Source organism: Patagioenas fasciata, chromosome 21 (assembly GCF_037038585.1).
Source record: "Patagioenas fasciata isolate bPatFas1 chromosome 21, bPatFas1.hap1, whole genome shotgun sequence".
Lineage (NCBI taxonomy): Eukaryota > Metazoa > Chordata > Aves > Columbiformes > Columbidae > Patagioenas > Patagioenas fasciata.
This window is the reverse complement of record NC_092540.1, coordinates 8477430-8499842: the sequence shown is the minus strand read 5'-3', so window position 1 is coordinate 8499842 and position 22413 is coordinate 8477430. Positions and strand designations below refer to the sequence as shown.

The 22413-nt window shown below is 48.8% G+C and overlaps 2 protein-coding genes across 2 annotated transcripts in view; both read left to right on the top strand.

The window, feature by feature from the left end:
• Positions 1 to 3935, top strand: part of LOC136110757 (dynein axonemal heavy chain 9-like) — a 40759-nt gene extending 36824 nt beyond the window's left edge. Inside the window, exons 21-23 of the mRNA XM_071817743.1 lie at positions 1592 to 1722; positions 2834 to 2960; positions 3438 to 3935. Coding sequence (XP_071673844.1) covers positions 1592 to 1722; positions 2834 to 2960; positions 3438 to 3785 — 606 coding nt within the window. The 3' untranslated portion in view covers positions 3786 to 3935. The remainder of the gene's footprint in view (positions 1 to 1591; positions 1723 to 2833; positions 2961 to 3437) is intronic.
• A 5846-nt stretch (positions 3936 to 9781) lies between these two features.
• LOC139825446 (dynein axonemal heavy chain 9-like) lies at positions 9782 to 21265 on the top strand. The gene is made up of 9 exons (XM_071817741.1): positions 9782 to 9966; positions 10999 to 11155; positions 12557 to 12661; positions 15311 to 15468; positions 15773 to 15911; positions 17116 to 17403; positions 17879 to 18089; positions 20360 to 20487; positions 20962 to 21265. The coding sequence occupies exons 1-9, from the start codon at positions 9782 to 9784 to the stop codon at positions 21124 to 21126; spliced, it is 1536 nt and encodes a 511-aa protein (XP_071673842.1). The 3' UTR covers positions 21127 to 21265.
• The last annotated feature ends 1148 nt before the right edge of the window (positions 21266 to 22413 follow it).

Sequence of the window (22413 nt, the reverse complement as noted above, 5' to 3'; positions counted from 1 at the left end):
CATGATTTACATTTGCATCCTTCTGGGCAGCTGTCTGCATCTCAGTAGCTGTCTGGCAGTGGTATGAACCATAGAACCATAGGATGTCCTGACTTGGAAGGACCCATCAGGATTGTCAAGTCCAACTCCTGTCCCTGCACAGGACACCCCACAATTCACCCCATGTGTCTGAGGACGTTGCCCAGTCTCTCCTTGAACACTGTCAGGTTGGGGCTGTGACCCCTCCCTGGGAGCCTGTTCAGTGTCCAGCACCTCTGGGTGAAGAACCTTTTCCTCATGTCCCACTGCCCTCCCTGGCACATCTGCTGCCATTCCCTGGGCTCTGTCACTGTCACAGAGAAGAGCTCAGCCCTGCCCCTCCTGCTCCTGCTGAGGAACCTGCAGCCCCATGAGCTCTGCCCTCAGTCTGCTCTGCTCCAGCTGAGCAAACCCAGGGACTTCAGCCGCTCCTCATACGGTTTCCCCTCCGAACCCTTCACCAAGTTCATGTCCCTCCTCTGGACACCCTCCAGTAGCTTTATCTCCTTTTCTCCTGTGTCCCCAGCCCTGCACACAGTGAATGCTGCAGGTGAGGCCGCCCCAGCACAGAGCAGAGCAGGACAATCCCCTCCCTGCCCGGCTGGCCGTGCTGTGCTGGATGCACCAGGACACGGGGCCCTCTTGGCTCCAGGGACACAGGTGGCTCAGTCAGCAGCTTCTCTTCCATAAAAGAAAGACTGAAGCTCAAAGTCTCTGTAGCTGAGCACCCTCAGGATGCATCCAGGGCTGGGGGGATGTGCTGACAGGCTGTGGGATGCTCACCTGGAGCTGGATCTGTGGCGTGAGTGTAGGGAGGGCTCAACCTTCCAGATGGAGCCTTGCTCCTGGGGCTGAACACAGGGTAGCGTGGAAGTGTTACCTGGACTGCTTGGAACACTTGTTCAGTGTCCCGCCTCACTTAGGAGGCCTGACCTGGGAAGAAGGGAGGAGCAGAGATGTTTTGAACATAGCTTGCTTTATTCTTCAGTGTTTAGCTCCAGAAATTCAGAGTCCCTGTTAGATATGGAGCATAATTGTTGATGTGGGCCTCCGGTGCTGACGTGGGGTTTCCGTACCCTCATTGAAGGCAAGGAAGGGCTCTCCTCTACAAGAGTCATCATACCCGTTTTGTGGATGGGTGTTGGGATTCCTGTGCTGTAGCAGGAGGGGAGGAGTGCACTCACATGAGGCTGGGAGCCTTTCCACGGTGTGGGAGCATCTCCTGCTGCTGCAGCCAGGGAAACTTGGTACTTCACCTGGACATGGGAGAGAGAGATTTATGAGGTTTTCCAAGGGGAATTAAATCCCATGAAAATGGTTGGTCCTAGACATTGCCTCCTGCATGGAGCACTTTATCCACAACCCCTTTGGGATACAGTGACAAGAAGGCAAGTGCCTGTTTGAAGACTAGTTTCAGGCAAGTCAGTGGAAGAGCCATTCTGGAATGGTGGAGGGGTCCCTGTCTGCACTGGACAGAAGGTTTTCCCCTCAACCCAAAGACAGCACCCAGAGGATGGAGACCTTTAGCACAAAATCCATGTTTTACCATGAACATGTTTGTGTTGCTTTTTAGGACTCCAAACGCTTTGAAGGGATTGATGTGGACTTTAAAGAACTGGCCTATGAAACTCAGAAAACCCCAAATGTGGTTGAGGCCACCAATAAACCAGGTCTGTCCCAACAACTGGAGGACATTCAGAGTAGGTAGGTACAACTTCAGTCCCAGGATTTTGTCAGAGACTGGGATCAGCTCTAATAAGTTGGTTTAACCTGTGCTCCAAGGCTTTCCTTCTGGACTGTGCGTTCTTTGCATTCACACATTGAGTCTTTTTATTCATGATCCATCACCCTGAAGCCCCCAAGGTGGATTCTGGCTTTGCGTATGTGCAAACTCTTATCTTGAATATTGATTTGCACACATACAAAGCTAGGCACTCAGTTGGTTTTAATAACATGTGGCCTCACTGCCACCCCAAATTTGGTGTCTTAAATATCTATTTAGCAGTCCAAGCAGGGATATCTGCAGCAGAGCTGATCCCATGTGCTTTAATTAACAAAATTATCTTTGTGTGTGTACCCTTCACAGATGGTATAACTAAACTCCCTGAGAAAGACCTTAATGTCCAGAGATGGATACAGTTCTCACCTAACATATGAGCTACTCTACCTGGAACACACCTAACAAGTTAACGTGATAGCTGTTGTGTCAGTAATAACTATCCATTTAAAATAGAGATCTAATTTTACTTCCTAAACAGATAAGGCCCGTGTTCCCCACAGAGGACTAACTGCATGTTATTTATGAACTTTGAAAGCTCAGCAGCAGTTTAACATGTAAACACTGAGAGATTCATTTTAGAACGGAGCAAACAAGTTTCTTTTCAGGCTTCACAAGCACAAAAAGCTGAGTAGGTTTGAATCAGACTTTAAAATGTGCTCATTAGAATAAAAGCAGTTTTGGAAACTTTCATCCTAGTGTGAAATCACCTGTGGCAGTTGAGAGCTTGTCTAAAACAGTAAGTCAGACTGCAAAGCCTTTCTAGCCTCTTCTTCCACCTGTGTTTCTGCTTTTTGGTGAGGATTCTCTGACTCTTTGTCTGTTTGACCCTTGGGAGTGGAGAGAGATCTATGAGTTACTATGTGCTTTGTTATCTATTTGGAAAATGCTGTAAAGGACCAGCCTGCAGGCTCAGCTCATGTCTGGCATTTCCCCATGGGAGGGGAGAATCTGCTCGATAACCCAAACTGTAGCACGACACATTAAAGGATATTCACCCGCCTGTCCTGGGCTCTATTTTTCTGCTCTTCTCCCCAGGTTGTCCCTGTGTGAGAAGGCTTTGGCTGAATATTTGGACATGAAAAGATTGGCCTTTCCCAGATTTTACTTTGTTTCTTCAGCAGATTTATTGGATATTCTTTCCAATGGCACCAACCCACAGCTGGTAAGCCTTGCACTATGTCACCTTCACATTTTCCAGCTGTCAGTAATGTCAGGGTGGAAGATGCTGTCTAGGGACTCAGCTGTAGCTTATCCTTTCTTGAGTGCCTTTTCTCCCACCCTCACTTGGATTAACAATAACTCTTTCACTGCTGGCCTTCATCTGTCGTCTCTGAAAGGCAATGCGCACACTGTATGTTGTCCCATCTGTCCCTGGTGATGCTTGCAGATGGTTCTGAAAGCACTGCACAGAGCAGAGCTGTGTTCTTGATACCATAAAAACAGTGGGTTTGTTTCTGCTGGGATACAGTGAGGTTGGGGGAAACCATTTCGTGAGGATCTCAGCCAAAACTTGTTGCTGAGCTTGGTTCCCCAAGCTGGGATGCCAGCAAACAGCATCTGTTGTTGAAAGAGCCACAGACCGATCATTCAAATGTGACAGTGTTGACAACCGAGGGCTTGGAGACGTCTCTGTTTTTAGGCAGAGGAGACATCTGCTGGTCAGCCACTTCTTCCTTCCCCCATGCAAAGGTCTTTGGGATGGCCTGTTCACAGGGGAAGAGCAGAACACAGCCTGGAAGAGGTAAGACAGCTGGTGGTCAGACAGTGGCTGTGGCCAAGGCAGGACTTCCTTGGGTTGCCACCCACCCCTGCACAGCTCTGCTTGGCCTTGTTTGGGACGCATCTTTTATTCAGAGGTTGGTGCATAAAACCAGTCAAAACGTTCACAGCAAAAGGCGAGTGTTGGATGATGAACAAAGTCCTAATTCTGTCTTTTGGTAGCGAGTATTTTCACTTTCTTCAGGCTTTCCACCATTTTCAGTATTGATGTGAGCACAGGAATGGAGCAGGTTTGCATGTGTATTTGGAAATGCTGTTGTTTCCCTCTAACCTTTAACGCTGCTTCTATCTGTGTCTGCTGCTGGGTGATTTCAGCCCACAGAGTATCATAAATACATAGTTGATTGATATTTAAAATGAAGAGGAAAAAAAAAACACAGGAAGCAAAGATACTGTGTTGAAATGCTCTGTTGAGTAAGAAGAAATCCCTGGTGTTTTCTGTTATTCAAAAGTATTTGCAGTAAAATCAAAGTAAATGTCAAGCAGTATCATACATAGATACACTCTCAGCCTTCCCAATGTAGTTTCAAAGTCTGATGATTCCTAAAGGAGGATTAAATACACAGTGACATTATCCTCGTGAACTGGGTGCTGAACTTGTGCAGATTCAGGTGCGTTCGGGCTCTGGCAGCAGGATCGCAGCAAGTGCTGGGGTTGTGTCCGAACCCTCCAGACTGGACAGGGTCTGGGAAGGGGCAGCTGGGGATTTGTGACCAGAAGCTTCTACATGTAAGAAAAAGTTTCTACGGTTTACTTACGGTTTGAAAAGAGATAAGCTTATGGCCTCAAGATACGCTTAATGGCCTCAAGTTGTGCCAGGGGAGGTTCAGATTGGATATTGTAAAAAAATTCTTCCCAGAAAGGGCTGTGGGGCATGGGAACAGGCTGCCCAGGGCAGTGCTGGAGTCGCCATCCCTGGAGGGGTTTAAAAGACATTTAGACGAGGTTCTTAGGGACATGGATTAGTGCCAGAGCTAGGGTATGGCTGGACTTGATCCTGAGGGTTTCTTCCACCCAAAATGATTCTGTGATCTGGGGGGATGCTGAGTGCCCTGTGCTTCTCAGAGTCACTTAGCACCTCCCAGGGTTTGGCCCTGCTTGTATGTGTGTGAGAAGCTGCGTCCACTTGCAGCACAGCTCATGAGAGGGAGGGTTGTAGTTCTTTGTGAGTCAGTGAGTCAGAATTAGATGGACAAATCCACCTCCACCCTTCCTTCTCTGAAAGCATCAGAGCATTGGGCATCTCACGCAGAATCCCAGAATGTCAGGGTTGGAAGGGACCTGGAAAGCTCATCCAGTGCAATCCCCCCATGGAGCAGGAACACCCAGCTGAGGTTCCACAGGAAGGGGTCCAGGCGGGTTTGAATGTCTGCAGAGAAGGAGACTCCACAACCTCCCTGGGCAGCCTGGGCCAGGCTCTGACACCCTCACCAGGAAGAAGTTTCTTCTCGTATTTAAGTGGAACCTCCTGTGTTCCAGTTTGAACCCATTCCCCCTTGTCCTATCACTGGTTGTCACTGAGGAGAGCCTGGCTCCATTCTCCTGACACTCCCCCTTTATATATCTGTAAACATGAATGAGTCCCCCCTCTGTCTCCTCTTCTCCAGCTCCAGAGCCCCAGCTCCCTTAGCCTTTCCTCACACGGGAGATGCTCCACTCCCTTCAGCATCTTGGTGGCTGCGCTGGACTCTCTCCAGCAGTTCCCTGTCCTTCTGGAACTGAGGGGCCACAACTGGTCACAATATTCCAGATGTGGTCTCACCAGGGCAGAGCAGAGGGGCAGGAGAACCTCTCTGACCTACTGACCACCCCCTTCTAACCCACCCCAGGTACCATTGGCCTTCCTGGCCACAAGGGCCCAGTGCTGGCTCGTGGTCACCCTGCTGTCCCCAGGACCCCCAGGTCCCTTTCCCTCATTTCTCATCTCCCCTATGGGAGTTTTTCTACCTCTCTGCTGTAATTGAGAGAGGCAGCTCCTGTCTGGGACTGCTTTGGGAGCTTCCCCTTTCTGTGGGGACGTCAATCCTAGGAGAATCTCACCTTCATTGGCGTGGGGCGCGCAGTGATGCAGTTGTGTGTTACGCAGTGGTCTGGAAGAAGTGCTGGTGACCTGCTCAGCTCCCAGCAGGCAGATGCTGATGTTGAGAGCCCACAGCATCTCCCTGTTGGCTTTGCAGACTCAGATGGAGGTGAACAGGAAAGAACTGAATTATTCTTTTCCTTCTGGAAGAGTGCTTTTGGTGAACATGGTTGTTCTATAGGAGGTCTGGGCTGTTTATCATAGGTCTTAGGCAGAAATAAAGATCTTTCTTCTCCATGAAAGAGAATTTAGGATATTTCACTAGCACAAAATCAGTTTCTAGTAGTGGAAAAACAGGAAAGTTCATAGTGAAGAAAACTCCACGTTGTGCTGAGAATAGGATGAGGTGGAGAAATGGCTACAGACTTCTCATCACTACATGTAGGGAAATTTGGGGTAGGAGTCATGAGGTGTTTCAATGTTTTCTATGCTTTTGCTCTGTATGGAAGATTTCCCAATGGAGAAACATGATTTATTAAGGCATGTCTGTTTTCTAAATTACGTAGAAATAGGTGGAAGTATTACAAGAGACAGCAAGAGGCTTTTGTTGGCAGTATGTTGGCCACATTTGAGAAGATGTGGTGCTACCTAAATATCCAAGATATTTTGTTAACATGATTTTGCTTGTGACATGTATAGTGATCTTCATTCCGCTCGTCCTATCTCGGTTGCTTTATTTATACAACCCGTTTTGCAGGTGCAACGTCATCTTTCCAAACTCTTTGACAGCTTGGCCAGGATGAAATTCCAGCTGGACTCTGAGCAAAAGCCAACCAAGGTTGGCCTGGGAATGTACAGTAGAGAGGAGGAGTACGTCAGCTTCAGCGAGCCCTGTGACTGCAGTGGGCAGGTGAGAGGGAAGTCCTTGTCTATCAAAACTGTCCGGTGGAGTCTGCTCCCCTGCCCCTCGTGGGAGATCCCTTGCCAAGACGTCATAGAGCTTCACTGCTCTCCCCTGGTGCATGAGAAAAGCTGGAAGAGGTGGTGATTTAGTACCTCCTTACACCACAACCTTTCGTGTCACTCTGGATAGGTCCTCACTAAGGGGGGACGTGGATGTCGCAGTCCACTGTGAGAGAAAGAGCTGTGCCATTTTTCTGACTAGGTTTTTAATTTGATTTTTTCTAAGACCTTTTGAAGGTTAGTCTTAAAGCTTGCTACAAATATCCTCGGTGAGGGAGGGGATGCAGACTGAAAAGAGACTAAGCTATTCCATAGTACCTCTGCACGGGTGTGTTTGGCAGGAGAAGGCCTTTTACCTGTTTCTCAAGTCTTCATTATTTCATACCACGAGTGAAAGTATGAAATGTAAGAATCAAGCTACTGCTCAGCTTATCTATCCTGGTAGTTTCACCTTTCTGCATGGTCTATTACAGGAAGCTAAAGTACGTAATACCGGCTACTGAGCTCCCCAGCAATGGAGCTTGCTGCGTTCAGTCTGTCTTCTTGTTGAGGGCTTTGCCTGTGAAATATGAAATTCAGCAGGAATTGTGTTCCCAAGTTTGGCAGCATCTTTCTTCTGCTGCTGGCAGACTGCCCACATCCCACCAGGGATTCTGTCATGGCCTGGAGGTGGAACACACCTGACCAAATTATTCATTGACGGAGTTCATTTTGGTTCCTCCTGTAGCTAGAGTTGAAGAAAAAAATCTGTCTTCTGTTCTTGGTGTCTGGAAGTAGATGCTAATCCTACAGTACCAGAATTAGCCAAATCTACCCAGTCTGAAGGAGGCTGTGAGGTTTGGTTAACTCATAGAATGTCCTGAGCTGGAAGGGACCCACCAGGATCATGGAGTCCAAGTCCTGTCCCTGCAGTGACAACCCCACAGGTCACCCCGTGTGTCTGAGGACGTTGTCCAGTCTCTCCTTGAACACTGTCAGGTTGGGGCTGTGACACCTCCCTGGGAGCCTGTTCAGTGTCCAGCACCTCTGGGTGAAGAACCTTTCCCTCATGTCCAGTCTAAAGAGAACTGAGATGCTTGCCTCATTTCCTATCTTCACTAATTACCAAAGGCACTTAAGAAGAGCAAATGTGTTACTGGGATTTAATCTCTTTTCCAGGTTGAAGTCTGGCTCAGTCATGTACTAGACAGCATGAGGGCTACTGTGAGAGATGAGATGACAGAAGCCGTCATGGCTTATGAGGAAAAACCAAGGGAACAATGGCTCTTTGACTATCCTGCCCAGGTATCTGCCACTGCTTCTTATCACCACTCAGGCTGGCTCGTGGAAAGGTAGCTCTTGGGTTCCCCATCAGTCCTGCCCTTCCCTTCTTTCAGCAGCTGTGGACAGGCATGTTTCTGGCCTCCACCTTGCTGTCCAGGAGAGAGGGAGGATGAGTTGTCCTTTATCCTGGCGGTCTCCTGATGGAGTTTTCAGGCTGAGCTCCATGCTCTGGTTGGGGCTCTTGGTTGGGTGACAGAGCCCAGGGGCTTGGGCAGTGCAGTCTGTACAGCCAGAGCAGTGAGAGGTGCAGCAGGAAGGCAAAGTGGTGAGGCCTGATAAGAGTGAAGAGCCCCTCAGATGCACCTCTGACAACCTCGTGGTCTCCAACTCTTCCTCCTCTGCTGTGTCAGGCATGTGAAAGGTGCTGATTTACTTATAACTAGCTGCTAAATGTGTCTATCACTGATATGGTGTTTTAAATGAATGTCATGGAGCAGATCCTTGTTGTACTGTCTGCTGTGACTACTGTATGAAAAAATACTTAATTTCATGTCACGGATGTTTCATCCTTGATCTCCCTGTGGATCCGACACTCTTGAACATAAGGAAGCTTTGGTATTTTCCCTGATACTGAACCAGCCTATTTCCCTAGGTGGCGCTTTGCTGCACCCAGATCTGGTGGACAACCGAGGTTGGGATTGCCTTTGCCAGGGTGGAGGAAGGCTACGAGAATGCGATGAAGGAATAGCACAAGAAGCAAGTGACCCAGCTGAACACCCTCGTTACCATGCTGATCGGGCAGCTCTCCAAGGGCGACAGACAGAAAATCATGACCATTTGCACCATCGACGTGCATGCTCGGGATGTGGTGGCAAAGATGATAGCACAGAAGGTTGGTGTTGGCAGTTCAGCACAGTTCTGTGGGTGCTGGAGAGGGGGCTTCAGGGGGCCCAACCGCTGGCCGTTCAGATCACTGCCGGTCTCAGTGGGAGACGTATGACTAAATTTATTTCTACAATGTTTGTAGTAAGTGTGCAGAAAGCCCCTGTAAGCCTGCAGAGCTGTGCTGTGTCATGGCCCTGCAACACCAACTTGTAGTTGCTGCAGATTCACACCAGGAGTGAGAGCGCGGCACTGCGTCCTGGTGCCAAGACATGTGCTGGTGGATGATGGTGCTGTGTTGGGAGGCTGCTGGACTCAGTCTCAGTTTTGACTTTAGAAAGTAAGAAAAAGCATTCAAGCTTTGTTCTTTGTAGCGTCCTTTGTCTGGTGTGGGGCCACAGGGACTTATGTGGGACTCCCTTCTCCTGCAACACCTCTCCCACACTACTCCCCTGTCCCTGACACCATGCCAAGTGTTTAGCCTTGCAGGTGGGTGGGAAGATGCCCTGAATGTATTGGGTTGTGGCTCTTCCCTCATCTGTGTCATCTCAGAGGCAGCCAGGCTGCTCACAGGGTTTCTGTCTTCAAGGCTCAGCTGGGCTCAGTGGTGCCTCGGTCCAGCCTGGGGTGAAGTGATGCATCTGGACCTGCCTGCTGGTTGTGCAGAGAGCGCTGGCCATGCCTGTCTTTGTCCACCTGTCCCCAGTCTGTTTCCTTGGTGCTGTCTGCAACCTCTTCCTTGTCTAGATGGCCTCTGCTCCTTCTCTCACTCTGGTTGCGTTATGAGACCTTCTTCATGACTTGCTGCTTCTTAAATCTATTCAGGAGTCTTTTTGTAAGGCTCTTTCTCTTGGCCATTAATTTTTTCCTCTCCCACCAATGTGGTCACTAATTTGGTTCCTCCCCTTTACTGATGGGAGATGGGGAGGTGACATTTCTCACCGCATTGCAAGGAGGCGGCCTTCCTCACCACACCTGCCTTGCAGTGAGGACCAGTCATCCCCCATGAAAATTTTATAGCAGTCGCTATTTTGGCCCCCGAGCTGCATGTGTCTGGCATCCCCGGCCTTCCTGTGATGGTGTTTGTGGGTGTGTTGCAGGTGGACAATGCCCAGGCCTTCATTTGGCTGTCACAGCTCCGGCACAGATGGTCAGATGAGGAACGGCACTGCTTTGCCAACATCTGTGACGCCCAGTTCCTGTACTCCTATGAATACCTTGGCAATACCCCTCGGCTTGTGATCACTCCGCTGACCGACAGGTAAGTCCCTGGGACACAATGTCATAGCTGGGCTTTGCCACACAGGTAGAGAGAGAGATGCCAACCAAAGATGGATTTAGTTCAGACACCTGTATCCCTCTTGTTCTGTCTCCATGTCCCAGCACTCCAGTGGTCGAGCTCTAACTCTTATCTGGTTTTTGGTGGTACCCTCTGGGGAATTTGTACATCAGATCCCTGGGTGGGATTCAGCTCACACATTAAAACACTTGTGGGTGTCTTCCTGTGCACAAGATGTCCACAGTCCATAAAGCTGGTGAGTCTAGAGAGCTTTCATCCCATCTTGAAGCAGACATCTACCTGGTTGCCTCAGTGGGGACACCTAGGGTTACTTGAGATACTCTGTGTTGTCCCACCTGGCTTCCAGCTGCCAATCCAGAAGTGTAAAAGTCTCCTATGGACCCCTTGTCATATCTCTCCACCCTATGTGACATTTCAGCAACCAAGAGCATCTCAGGTGGCTCTAGTCACCTGTGTTAGTCAGCTGCGTCAAGCCCCCAGGTATCATCAGGTTTTGTTGGCTATATTGACTACACCTCTGTGGCTTATACAGGTAGTATAGATACTCACATGTGGACACCACCCCAGTGTCCATCATCAACATGATGGAGAAACTTTGGGACTTGCTGCAGCTTTGAGTTGGGTTCACTCATAGGCCACCTGAGCAGGTTTCTGTCAGTGACAGGTCTTCCAGAAAAGCTGTCCTTTTCTCATACTGCCTGAGATGTGCCCAATATCCATGAGTTGTATGAGGATCCAGAGAGAACACAAGCTGGACATGAAGAGGTTTGGGCAGACCTTGGTGGAAGATGAGTATCTCTTGGAGAAAACAGAGCTGAGCAGAGGTGGTAATTAATGCCAAGAAGGCTTTCAGCTCAGACATGACCCCTGCTCACGTACAGCTTTTCAGAGGAGAGGCTCTGCTGAGTGCAGTGCTCTAGTGCTATTGCCCTGCAGCCCACAGTTGACCTATTGGACATATTTCCTTTTTTCATTCATCATTCACTGTGAAAGATGTTACATCACCCTGACCCAGTCACTGCACCTGACCATGAGCGGAGCACCTGCAGGCCCTGCGGGCACTGGCAAGACGGAGACTACGAAAGATTTGGGGCGAGCCCTGGGCATCATGGTGTACGTGTTTAACTGCTCCGAGCAGATGGACTACAAGGTATGGCTCCCACCTCGGCTGCAGTGCGGTCACATGGGGCTGGGGATGCTCAGGGCCCGAGCAAACCTGACGGATGAGAGTAATCCAATGGTACCTGGGGTGCATTAGGAGAGGTATGACCAGCAGGTCAAGGGAGGTTGTTCCTTCCGCTCTGCTCTGCCCTGGTGATGCCACATCTGGAGTTGTGTCCAGTTCTGGGCTCCCCAGTTTAAGAAGGAATAACTGCACAGAGTCCAGCGGTGGCTACAAAGATGCTGAGGGGTCTGGAGCTTCTTTCTTGTGAGGAGAGACTGAGAGAGCTGGAGCTGTTGAGCTGGAGAAGAGAAGCTGAGAGGGATCTGATCAATGGGATCAGTATCTCAGGGTGAGTGTCAGAGGATGGACCAGACTCTGTTCAGTGGTGCCCAACGCCAGGGTGAGGGGCAACGGGCACAGACTGAAACACAGGAGGCTCCATCTGAACATGAGCAGAAACTTGTTTGCTGGGAGGTGCCAGAGCCTGGCCCAGGCTGCCCAGAGCGGGTGTGGAGTCTCCTTCTCTGAGACATTGAAACCCGCCTGGACCCACCTGTGTGATCTGCTCTGTGACCCTGCGTGAGCAGGGCTTGGACTGGGGGATCTGCAGAGGTCCCTTCAGCCCCACCAGGCTGGGATTCTGTGATCACCTCTCTCCAAATCCCTGCTACACTCCTTTAAGCTGAATGCCTTTTCCTTCTCCTCCCGTTCCTTCTCTAAGATTTGCACAAGGTTCTTCAGGAGGCAGAGACCCGAACTATCTTCTCTGCCTCATTATGCATTTCCCTTCCTTTCTGGAGTTAGATTTCATGTGTAATTCTTCAAAAATGTTGGTCTGTTCAGTTGAGACCAAGGCTGTGCTGATAGTTGGACCCTGGTCGTTTCTTCTCGGCGTGCTCGCGACCTGGCAGCCCCTGGCACGGGGAGGGACCTGTCCTGGTTTTCTCAGGATCCTCTCCCAGAATAAACCCAAAACATAGTGAACCTTCAGCCGCTACAGAGCACTGAATCATTAGGCTGAGTCTTGCTCTCTGCCAGTCTGGCACGGTACAGTGATTTTGGTAGCCTCGGACCATATTTCATTTAGCTTATGGGCTCTCCCAGGAAACGGGACCATCAGTAATTCAGCACAAGTGACCTTTAAATGAAACTGGTGCACAGATATATCGAGAAAGTGCAATTAGCAGATAAAGTGGCAAGCTGCGCAGAGCTATAAATATTATAATTGAGTTGTGCCTGCTGTTTCCATGCACTTTTCTAAATACCCACAATAGACTGTAAATTGCTATAAATAAACAGGCTGGGAAATAAAATCAATTTTTTGCTGGAGTTGATTCCATTTATGATTTCACTCTTGTAATCTTTGTTTTTGTTTTGTTTTTCCAGTCGTGTGGGAATATTTACAAAGGCCTTTCCCAGACGGGAGCCTGGGGCTGTTTTGATGAATTTAACAGGATCTCAGTTGAGGTCCTTTCTGTGGTTGCTGTACAGGTGAGTGGAGAAACACTCATAAATAAATACAAACAGAGCAGAGCCATTCTGCAGTCTTTGGAGCAAGGGTAAAAACGGCAATTGCATATTGCCGGTTTCAGTTCTGTGTATAGGCAGGTGTGGGATTAGATCTCAAGATTAATCACATGAATATCACAGCACTGCCAAGATGTCGCAGTTACGTGCTGCAAAGATATTTGTCACTTTTCTTGCCCCAGTTACAGCATTTGTGCCAAGACAATTCTTTGTAGCATCTTTTCCCAGACCACTACGCACCATGGCTCTGTACCTGTTCCTCCTCAGGAAAGCACTCGTGTCATTAATCTGCTGTGAGATAATTGCAGCACATCGTTTCAAGACAGAGAAGCTGCCTTGACTTGCGGCTGCTCAGTCTGCAATGTAGGGAATGATTTTCACAGAGGGGAAGAGGGGTGTTTGGGGCAGATCCGCTGGACTTCTGGGGGTTCCTTATCACCCCTGGTCAGGCACAGGTTGTGTGTCATACTCAGGAAATGGGAATACATTCAGGATTAATTTTCTTAACCTGTCTCCAAAACTATATGGCTGTGGATTTAGTTCTGGTGTCTGTAACGACAGCTCTGCCAAGTGGCTTTGGAAGGTATTCCTGGCCAACTGGCACCATTCCTTGGAGGAATGTGTGCAGCCCCGTGGTGCTCCCAAAAGCCAGTGTCAGCTGGTGACACTCGGGAGCTGGAATCTGGGGCAGATCTGCGGCCCTTGCTGACGCGCTTGCCCAGGGTACCCTGACACCGTGGGATTAAACCTGGGACAGAGCTATTGGAGCGGTGCCCAGCTGGGCATGGGTGTTTCCCCTGGCGAATGGTTTCTCATCTCCTCTGTAGTTTAGCTGCTCAGTGCATTGTGTTGGTGAGTCTCGTGTGAAGCGCAGCAGCATCCCTGGAGAAGGGCTGGAAGGGAGACTGGCCTCCCCATCGTGCCAGAAAGTCCTGTGCTCTCGTGCTTATATATATAATCTGTCACTTCGCGTCCTCCTTCCCCTCCTCTTACCAGCCCATGAGGAAACCTGGCATTATTTTATACAGGGGAAGCCTTGGGGGGCTTCAGTGCAGAAAACTGAGGTGCCAAAGTGCCCAAGTTCTTCAGGATCCAACTGTCAGCTGAGTGCGTGTTTTAGGATCCTAATATCTGATTGAGGTGCTAAATTGTTCCTGGACTCCCTTTTGGGCTCAGTGTTATAGAAAGATATAAAGCTCAGAAGTTTCTACACTTCTGTAAATGTTTCGGTCAAAGACATTGTTCTTAACCCCTCCATGAACTCCTCATTCTTCTCATCTGTTTCACTCATAATTGGTACCTTGTGTGGCATCCCAGAGAAGCCCCAGGCAGGTACAAGAGTTCATGTATCATTCCCTCTCAATTTCTCTTCCGTCAGGTCCTAGTTTAAAGTTGTCATTGAAAAAAAGTCTTTGAGGATCTTGAAATAAAAAGGGAAGCTGAACAAAAGAAGCCCAGGAATGACTCAACTGCTAATGGTTCCCTCGCTCCTGGCTGGAGCGTGGCAGCTGAAGAAAGCGGCACGGCCGTCATTCCGTCATGGTGTCTCCTGGCTGCTATTAGGAGTGTTACCATGGCGATGTTTAATTGGCTGTCTTACTCATGCAGCTGATGTCGATATGGTTCCTTACAGGGAAAAATTCGATTAATTGCTTTACTTTGAGATGGCAAACAGTAGTGAGGTTAGAGCGGTGAATAGAGAGAGATTTGCCCCTCGCTGAGGTGCTGTTTGCAGAGAGGTGAACTCCTCGGAAGGAGAGGAATGAGCAGAACAAAGCTGCAATCAGGCAAATATAAAAAACAATATAATATTAGTGAGTGAAGGTGTTAGGAGAGGTTTTACAGCTTCTGCCTTCTGGTTTTGGTTTTAAATCAAACATCTGATGTCCCAAAATCTTTAAAAGTGATATCAAGTGGTCAGTTTACAACTGAGCTGAGGCCAAGCTTATTGGGAGGTGCTACCCCTTCTCTGGGCCTGGTCAGGGAACGGAGCAGGCACAGGAGGGTTTTGGGATGTCCTGAAGAGCAACGCTGTGTGGGGAGAGGTGAGATGGGTAAAGGGAATAATGGGCCCATATTGTGATAGACTTTGGGGAGTGCGTTTGGGTGTTGGCTGTGTTGTGGATACCTGTGCTGCCCTGTGTCTCTCTCACACATCAGACCTCTGCTGGGCTGGCTGGTTCAGAGATGGTGGAGCCTTTGGTGGTGTTTTTGCTGTGAGATGTGCTGAGCAGTGTCCCACAGGTGATGTCAAAAGCCAAGGTGAATGCAGGCAGTGCTGGGGACATTTCCCGCTCCTGAGTTGCTCTTCCTGACCCACGTTCATCATTGTCTCATGGAGCAAAGGTGTGAAGTCTTGCAACTCCTTTGCATTTTGACTTTCCACTCTCTTCAGCTCTTTTTTCTGCTTTGCCAGAGTTTGACTGAGATGGGAAATTGATATTGCCATGCTGATGTACTCCAAACAGTGTATAAAGCTTTATGCTGCCGGTAAAAAATAAAACAGTGATTAGCCCCATTTGTCACGAGGCCAAGAGTAACAAAGGAAGCACCGTTGTCTGATGTGTTTTTCATAAGTGAACGCTGATACTATAGTACTGTCTTGATTTCTAGGTGAAGAGCGTGCAGGATGCAATACGGGAGAAGAAGAAATCCTTCAATTTTCTTGGAGAAGACATCAACTTAGTACCATCAGTAGGCATTTTCATCACCATGAACCCTGGTTACGCAGGGCGAACAGAGCTACCTGAGAATTTAAAAGCTCTCTTCAGGTGAGTCCAGGTCAGGGTTTGTGACCTGGCAGAAACTGTCTTTTGGAACATCCAGGCTCGACCTCATGTCCTTGGGGAATTCACTTGCATAGGGCATTCGCAGGTAGTTTAAGCCTTGCACAACAGGCCTGGGTCTGGGCACGCACAGGCAGGGCAAAGGAGCTCTGTCCCTTGTCGTGGGGAAGGCAGAGGGTGACCTGGCTCATAAAAGAAGGCCTAGAAGATGAAGCTGCAAATGCGCTGCCTGTAAGACCTGTAGTCAAGAAATACTTGTTCTGCAATGCCTCCTCACCTGTCATTTTAGGCCGTGTGCGATGGTTGTGCCAGACTTTGAGCTGATCTGTGAAATTATGTTGGTGGCTGAGGGATTCATCGAGGCCCGGGTGTTAGCCAGGAAGTTCATTACTCTCTACCAACTCTGCAAAGAGCTCCTGTCCAAGCAGGTGAGCCTGGTTCTGTGGCTGAGTGGTATGATGAATCTCCAAAATCAGCAGAAACATGGCACTGTGCTGCTCAGCTCCATGGCTAACGTTTCACAGCTTTTATTTAATGACTGCATTTGCACTGGCTGCTGGGGGAGGAGAGGGTTGGTGATCATCGGAGCAATAAAATTTTCAGACTGCTTTACTGGAGCATCTGCAGGGACAAAAGCATTTGACCAGCTGCATTAATGGGAGACCTTTCAGTGAGTTTAAATGACACCATGTTTGGGGTAGTATTCAGTGACCTTTTGCTTTCCAGTCTCTTCCTATTGATTCTCCTGCCTGCAAAGGGTTTATGGTGTCCCTCTCTGAGTTCAGCCTTAGGCTGGTTCCAGGTCTTGTTAGAGTTACTGTCAGTGCAAAGCAAATCAGATTTTTCCTTGTCATTATTTGTGTAGATCGAAGCTGGGTCCAGAGGAGACCTGAATCAGGATTCCTGATGATACAAACCTGATCTTGGCTGTGCCAGCATGAGGCTGGGTGGGATATGCTCTGTCGCAGAAACTTGGTGCTGTGCCTTGAGGGGCCTGGTGGAAGCCATGGCCTCCCACACAGAGCAGTCAGCTGTCGAGCTGTGCTCTGGAGGGTGTTAACAGGACAGAAATATGAACAGTTGTTTGTTGGCTTGAGAGTTCTTCTCATGCCGTTTTGTGGTACTTTTTCAGCAATGTCTTTACTGACCCCTTATTCCTGGACCTCCTCTGAGACCAAACAGGCTTGTCATCTTGTGATGGGCAGGGTGGAGAAACTTGGGTCTTTGGGGCCTCATAATGGACTCACAAGCCTTTCACCTTGGTGGCTCCTGCAGATGCAGGGGGCTGGCTGGCCTTGCTATAGGTGCTTTATGATTTAGGTGAAACAAATTGCTTTGGTCTCTGGAGTGCAAATCCTGCTGCTGTCTTACTGCCAACTGTGAGCCCATGTGATGGTCTGAACAGCTGAATTATTTGACTCTTTAATACTGTCCCTGACGGGAATCTCACCTACTGAGATGGAAACCAGGTCACTCAGGCTGGAGAAGGTCTCTGGCCACAATGCAAATAACAGATTTAGATGTATTTTCATTGCTTACTAGTCTGGCAGTTTGGGAATGGTGGTTCTTCACCCTACATGGTGCTGTCTAAGCATAAACTCATGCCTCTTTTTTTTTCTTCCTCTGGTGTAGGATCACTACGACTGGGGCTTGCGTGCCATTAAGTCAGTGCTAGTTGTTGCTGGCTCCCTCAAGCGAGATGACCCAGAGCGACCCGAAGACCAGGTTCTGATGCGCTCTCTTCGTGACTTCAACATCCCCAAGATTGTGACGGATGATGTGCCGGTGTTTATGGGGCTGATTGGGGATCTATTCCCTGCACTGGATGTGCCTCGGAAGCGTGACCTGAATTTTGAGTCGTTTGTGAGGCAGGCTGTGCTGGACCTCCGGCTGCAGGCTGAGGACAACTTTGTGCTCAAAGTAAGACCAAGAGATCTTCTGCTACACCCACATCGCCATCAAATCATTTGGGTTTTCTCAAACAGCTTTGCTTCTACAAAGAGAGCTCTGCACAGCATTGTCCTTGCAGGCAGATCTCGCTGGAGGGCAGTCAGCTGTGCTGGGTCTGAGGCAGCTGCACCTGCTCCTGAAGTCAGCACTGGATCAGTCTCTGGGCTTCCAAAGGGGCCAACTTTTGTAGGCTCATGAAAGTGTAGCCCCTGGAGAGCAGGGCCTCATCAGGTGGTGGTTGTCAAGTATAAACAGCGCTGAAAGTTTATCTGCAGGCTGAGGATTTCACCCATTGTGATTAGAGTGGCTGGACCAAACTCAATTGTCAAATCTGCTTGTGTCTCAGGGTCACGTCTTTCTAAAGAGGTGGCCCAGTGGGACCTATTTTATAGACCTGAACTTCAGTTTGGCATCTTTGTCTAAAATTTGGGAGTGTTTTTCTCAGGTGGTGCAGCTGGAGGAGTTGCTGACGGTCCGGCACTCTGTCTTCGTGGTGGGTAACGCGGGCACGGGCAAGTCTCAGGTGATGAGATCCCTGAACAGGACTTACCAGATAATGAAGCGACGTCCTGTCTGGACAGACCTCAACCCCAAGGCAGTCACCAATGATGAGCTCTTTGGCATCATTAACCCAGCAACAAGAGACTGGAAAGACGGTAAATGTCATTTCATGTCTGAAATATGTAGATAAAGACGGGTATTTTTAATGAATTTCCCGAGCAGCAGCAGGGTGACTGGTTCTTCATGGGCAGGTCTGAGAGCCCAGGTGCTTGTCTGCTGCCTACAGCCACATGACAGTTTGTTGTTGAAAGGATACACAGGATGTTTTAGCTCTTTGATCTTCAAATGGGAAATATAGCATAAGCCTACTTGATCCTATTGCCCTAAGAATAATTTTAATGCCCATTAATACCAACACTTACCAGTTCCTAAGTGGGGCAGGCAGTTTTTGGGAGTTGGCTGGACCAGTGATGGAAGAGATGTCCCTCCTGCACTGTGGTGTGCACTGGGACCCCAAAAAATGTCCCATCCCCAGGTTTTCATTGCTGATAGCACGCACAGCAGCCTTAACGTCAGTTTTTCCACTCAGTATGGCTGCCCGATCTCTGTAGCACACCAGCGTTTGCCAAGCTGTTGATCCTGCTTACTCCTGAGGAACATTTCAAACTTGCTGGAAGATTACAGAAAATCTGGAGTGGAAATGTTGGGTTGTGACTGATACATAAAGGCAGCTTCGATTTACGTGTGCGGCGGGTTTGGGAGGTGTGGGGGAGGTGAGGGAAGACATTACCATGAATCATCCACAGCAGCAGATGAGCTGCCACCCACCTCCCCTGGCCCCGCCATGGACCCTTCCCGACCCCCTGCTTTGCTCCAATGCCAGGTTAATTTCTTTCTAATTGTAATTAGGGAGCCTAAATCAAAGTGGCAGAGGGACGTGCAGGGTACAGCCTGAACTGTGCAGACTGGCTGCAGCAGTGGCTGCAGATCGAGGGCAGCGGTGACACCCAACAGCAGGAGGGACATTTTACAGGTGACTGTCCAGTGGTTTCTGGCCTGCGATGGTTTAAATGAAATAGTGGCACTCCTCCCTGAGCTTTCAAGGCAGATATTTTCTGCAGTAACCATTCCTGAAAATGTTGTTTCATGTTGTCAAAGACCAGCAAGGCAATCTCCACCACAGCCTAGCAAGAGGTGACCTGTTCCCTTACAGATCAGCCCCTGCTTTTCCGCTCCCCAGTTTTATCCTGTCACATTATCAGAAGTTGAAAAGGTCCTACATGTTAGGTGGTAAAAGGTCCCATATGGGAATCCCAAAAGTGTTCTTTGCAGAACAAAACTCTTCTTTTAAACCCCAAGAGAGCCGTGTGCTGTGGATGCACAAGGTCAGGACAGAGGCGCTTTCCTCTCCCCGCTGCCGCGGTGTATCCGAGGGAAGCCCTGATGCCCTGAGACAGCAACTGTTTCTGATGCTAATAATGTCGGAGTGGTTCCCAAGGCGTGTGTCCAACACGTAAGGAACTGGCTGGAGGCAGAGGCGCTGAAGCGTTATTTTTGTTGACCAGTCTCGGGATCACACACCTGTTCCAGGTGAGCCGTTCTGCATTTGCTGAGCACAAGCTTTGTCTTCAGTCAGATGGTGCCACTAGCTGTTCCTGATCTGGATCACAAAGAAATAGCTTGTCCTGGAGAAAAAAAGAAAAAAAAAAAGAGTTCTTGTCACAATTCACTGGAAGAGAGGCTTTTTTTTAATGTTTGCCTGATGTTTTTTCATGAAGACCAGCATCTCCCGAGGTATTTTCACATGTAGAGGAGAGCAGTAGTTTTGTGGAGTTTTCATTTGCTCTGCAGTGCTGCTGCTCTATTCCCAGCCTTCGTGGTCTTCTTAACATTCATTATTTACTCCCCTTGAGACTCTGTATCCTCTCTCTCCTTGATTTTACCAACATTTTGTTCTGTCATTCAATGTCATTCTGTGCTTGTTCTCCCCTCAGTCTCACTAAAGCCATGACCCAGCGTTTAATGCATCTTGATTGCCCTGATATACTTTGAGCCACAAAAAAATATTTATAAGGATTTCCTAGGCATATTCAGGTGGTTTTCTCTGCATTGTATAACTCATGCCGCCTTTTGCCTTTGAGTAGCTACTCTACATTTTTCTTATCCCTTATGATTCTTGGTGGGAATGAAGCTCGTGCGTAGGTCTGCAATCATTTTCAGTAGTGATAACTGATAACCCTTTTTTCACTTTAAAGCAAACTAGAACCGTATTGTGATATAGTAATATTTACGTATAGGCACATAGAGTTTTGCATGTTTGAGAGGAAAGCATTAATTAGAGTAATTTTTACTGTGTTGCTGGAGAAAACCGTTAGAGCAGGTGTCAAGTTCAGTGTTCATCACCATCTTCCTGTCACCCTCCCAGGCCTGTTTTCATCAATCATGCGAGAGCTGGCCAACATCACGCATGACGGTCCCAAGTGGATGGTACTAGATGGAGATATTGATCCAATGTGGATTGAGTCTCTTAATACTGTGATGGATGATAATAAGGTAATGAATATAAGTTAAAGAAGGAGATATTCTTTGACTGCATGGCATGGTTCAGCCTAAAAATGCAGATGCTGAAATAACACCTCCTAGAATAATGCGGTTGTGTTTCTTCAGATACACCAAACAATATCACATATAGAAAATGGTGCATGAGGGGAAATAGCTCAAATCATGGTTTCATTGTAATTTCCCTTCCTGGAACTGGGCTCATGGATAATCACAGATGTCCTGATTGTAACTCCAGGCCCTTCAAAAATAGGGTGGGGTCATAATTCCACACCTTTTTCCGCCGCTCGAAGGGAGTGCTGTTCCTTTGAGTCATGGAAGACAGTTCTACTGCCTGCTGGAAATCAGCTGCATTCCCTCAAGGAACTGTGCTGGCAGCAACCAAGCTTTTTAGTGCAAAGTGCTGAATGCTTTTCATTCCTGTTCCTGGGGAAGATGTCATTCTGTCTGTCTGTCTGCCCAATGCAGGTGCTGACCCTGGCGAGCAATGAGAGAATCCCTCTGAACCCAACGATGCGGTTGGTGTTTGAGATCAGCCACCTGCGCACAGCCACCCCAGCAACCGTGTCCCGAGCGGGTGAGTCCTGGCCTGAGCTCCGCACTGGGATTTGCCGTGAACCCAGGAGGATCTAGTGCCATTAACCAGTCTTCTGTTGGCCAACTTGACTCCTGTTGCAAGTACCCAACCTGAGATCACAGCGGCCGTGGGTGGACAGGGCAGGTTTCTGACAGACAAACTGAGGATCCTGACCCCAAATGCACATGTGGAGCTGTCATCATCCTGGAGATTTACCCAGAGCACTCTGACTGTTGGTGGGTGATCATGGCTTCAGCGTTGCTGAGTGCTCCTGTTGTGCAAAGCCCTTTGGATGGACTTTATGAGGAGAAGGACAGTATCTGTCTCAAAGAGTTCTTGATCTTCTGAAGAAGTGCATGAAGTATGGGAGAAGGGAATGGAGGTGTCCCCTAGTTTTACACATGGGGAAATGGGGCCCAGAGCAATGAAACTGCTCAGACAAGACAATGTTCTGAATTTAGGGCAAGGTCATGAAAAGCGCCGTGGTTTCACAGAATCACAGAATTGGCTAGGTTGGAAAAGACCTCAGAGATCATCAAGTCCAACCCTTGGTCCAACTTCAGCCCATTTACTAGATCATGGCACTAAGAGCCATGTCCAATCTCAGTTTAAAAACCTCCAGGGACGGTGAGTCCACCACCTCCCTAGGCAGGCCATTCCAATGCCTGATCACTCTTTCCGTAAAGAACTTCTTCCTAATATCCAGCCTAAACTTCCCCTGGCAGAGTTTAAGCCCATGTCCCCTTGTCCTATTGCTAACTGCCTGGGAGAAGAGACCAGTTCCCACCTGACTATAACTTCCCTTCAGGTAGTTATAGAGAGCAATGAGGTCACCTCTAAGCCTCCTCCTCTCCAGGCTGAACAACCCCAGCTCCCTCAGCCTCTCACCATAGGTCATGTGCTCAAGTCCCTTCACCAGTCTTGTTGCTCTTCTCTGGACCCGCTCCAGCACCTCAATATCCCTCCTGAACTGAGGGGCCCAGAACTGAACACAATACTCCAGGTGTGGCCTCACCAATGCAGAGTACAGGGGAAGGATCACTTCCCTTGTCCTGCTGACCACACTATTTTTATACAGGCCAGGATACCATTGGCCTTCTTGGCCACCTGGGCACACTGCTGGCTCATGTTGAGCTTGCTGTCAATCAGTACCCCCAGGTCCCTTTCTGTCTGGCTGCTCTCCAGCCACTCTGTGCCCAGCCTGTAGCGCTGCAGGGGGTTGTTGTGGCCAAAGTGCAGGACCCGGCACTTGGCCTTGTTGAACTTCATCCCATTGGAATCAGCCCATTTTTCCAGTCTATCCAGATCTCTTTGCAGAGCCCTCCTGCCTTCCAGCAGGTCAA